The sequence below is a fragment of the Charadrius vociferus genome, unplaced genomic scaffold, assembly GCF_000708025.1.
Source record: "Charadrius vociferus isolate BGI_N301 unplaced genomic scaffold, ASM70802v2 scaffold240, whole genome shotgun sequence".
Taxonomy (NCBI): Eukaryota; Metazoa; Chordata; class Aves; order Charadriiformes; family Charadriidae; genus Charadrius; species Charadrius vociferus.
In genome coordinates this window covers 641,747-644,155 of record NW_009646417.1, presented here as the reverse complement: position 1 = coordinate 644,155, position 2,409 = coordinate 641,747, and the positions used below count along the sequence as shown (strand labels likewise).

The window sequence follows — 2,409 nt, the reverse complement described above, 5'->3', positions numbered from 1 at the left end:
CACCTCTACCTACAGCTTCCCCCACACCCACATACAGTGGTTTCCTGCTTGCCCCTGAAAACATGACCCTCCCCTCCCTGCTGTGGCTTCTAGGAATGACTTTTCTCAGATACAGAAAGCTTATCAAACAAGAACCAGGGGAAAAAATATGGACTATTGCAACATTAAAAAAAAAAAGATCAGCAGTGATCAACTAGTTTGATTTACATGCAAGTATATCTTTAAGAAAAGTTTTCTTCCAGTGAAATTGCAGACTGTTACAAAACCAAGGAAACATGCAGCAGGTTCAGCAATGCTGCCAATGTCTGCAGGCCTATGAGAAGGTAGATGAGTCCAGAAATCGGAGGTCGTGGGGAGGCTGATACCTCATGAGTATGCCATTGCTGACACCAGCCAACAGCTCTAAGATGCTTAGCACAGTACAGCACCAAAACAGGTAGGTCATGACAAAATGCAACCAGTCTTCCAGCTTCTTTAGACAGCCTTCCTGAAAAAGCTGCTCCAGATGTCTTAAGTCACTCCTGCAGCCAGAATACTTCTTACAGCAGCTTTCAACTGGGAGTTGCCAAGAAGCAGCTGTTGCCTTTAGCCAATCCGTGTAGTTTTGGGCCCCACAACACTGCCGCTTCCTCTGTACCGCATCCACAGCCCTGCTGCCAGGACCCTCAGAGTGTGTCCCATTGTACTGATAGACAAGGTAATCCAGAGTCCTTTTCGGCTCAGAAGTCATCCGAACAGTGTAGAACAGTGCCAGAACTGCTGAAGACATTTCTAGGCAAAGAAGGACCAGCAGCAAGTACATGAGAACCCCTTGCTTATAGCGGGAGCTCTTAGCAGAAATAGAGATAGCCAAAACTCCTGTAGGTAGCAAAATAAGTGCAGCTGCAACAGCCAGCCAGCCAGGGAGAGACAAGAAAGACTCCTGAAATAAATATCTGTAGTTCTCATACATCACAATCACAAGTACTCCACCAAAGGCCAAAGCTGCCGCAGTCCCCCAGAAGATGAAGCCTAGGAACCACAGCAGAGATCGAGCAAAGGGCTTGAGCCAGGATTCTTCATAAAGCCAAAAAGATGACAAGGACACCATCATCATCACTCTAACTCTCCTCATTCTGGTCATTCCTAGCAGACCAAACTTGCACCACCACCATTTAAGAGCCTCCATCCCACTTATCCAGGTGCAGCAGATGACATCTCCACCCAAAGCCAACTTGTAAGGGAGCACCACTGATGAGACTCCCTTGGTACAAAGCCTGGGCCCTGCATCAGCTAACCCCATGCTCCTCCTTGTTCATTGTCACCTGCAGAAACCAGGGTGCTGCATGCTAAGTTTGTCGTCAGAGTTAATTTACTGTTCTGTCGTTGGAGACATTTGCTTTTGAAGGAGGAGGACAGTTGGAAAAAGGCTGCACCTTTTGCTTTACTACATTAATCTGTTAAATAGCTAAATGTAGAGAAATAGTCAAGGTGGTAGCCAGCAGTGCTCATTCAGATCACTTAAATTGTCCAAGTGAAAGAGGTAACCCAACTATCAACCCTACAGCAGTAGCCAAGATGGCAACAAATGCACAAGTCAGAGTCATTAACAAAGGAACAGTTTAGGCAGAGCTGTTCAATCAGGGATCTCTGTGGGTAACACTCACCTAGACTCATTATCCTTCCCAGTACATTTACCACTCATTAGATTTTATGAGGGCCATAATGGTATTAATAATATTTTGCCCTTTTTTACTCAGCAAGATTTCTCTGTAGATAGCTTCAATTACTCAAGACACCTGGATGAGCAATCACAACCATTTCACACTGGTACCCCTCAGTTTGCATCACCAGTGATTTGACTGAGTGCTGTAATGACTGCATACAAACAACAGTAAGAACAGTATTAATTTTTCCTTGTGTGTAAAGAAACTGAATTACACACCCGCTAAATGACTTCACAACAATCCCAAAGGGAATTAACATTACTTATCAGCCAGCAGAAGAGCATTATTACTTAAACATGTGGTACCAAAGAGCCAAGCCGGATGGGAAACCTGCATAAAACTTGCCACAGGTGCCAGGAAGGCAGATCCCAACACCAACAGTGATTCCCTAATCATCCTGATGAAGTCCCGTAACATCTCTTCTGTTTCTCATGATGCAGAGCAGGGCTAACACAACAGATATGCAACAGGCATAGAGAGAAAGTATCCTCATTTTCAGAAACATGAGCACCTGCACATCCTGCAGAAAATCAGCATCAGTGCTCAGATCCCTGGAACGCTGGAAAAAACTCAGCAAAGCCAATGATCCTATATCTGTCAGACATTTTACGAGGACCTATTGCTGTTATATATGCTATGCACACACAGATGTTGGGCTCATCCCCATCAAAATATCTTTCTATGTGCTGTACAAACATGTCAT

At 44.7% G+C, this 2,409-nt stretch overlaps 1 protein-coding gene across 1 annotated transcript; it reads right to left on the bottom strand.

Moving 5' to 3' along the window:
• Nucleotides 1-313: 313 nt before the first annotated feature.
• On the bottom strand, nt 314-1,114 carry LOC104282671 (tetraspanin-3-like). Its single transcript, XM_009880791.1, has one exon. It carries the CDS (start codon nt 1,112-1,114, stop codon nt 314-316), a length of 801 nt encoding a protein of 266 aa, XP_009879093.1.
• Nucleotides 1,115-2,409: the final 1,295 nt, after the last annotated feature.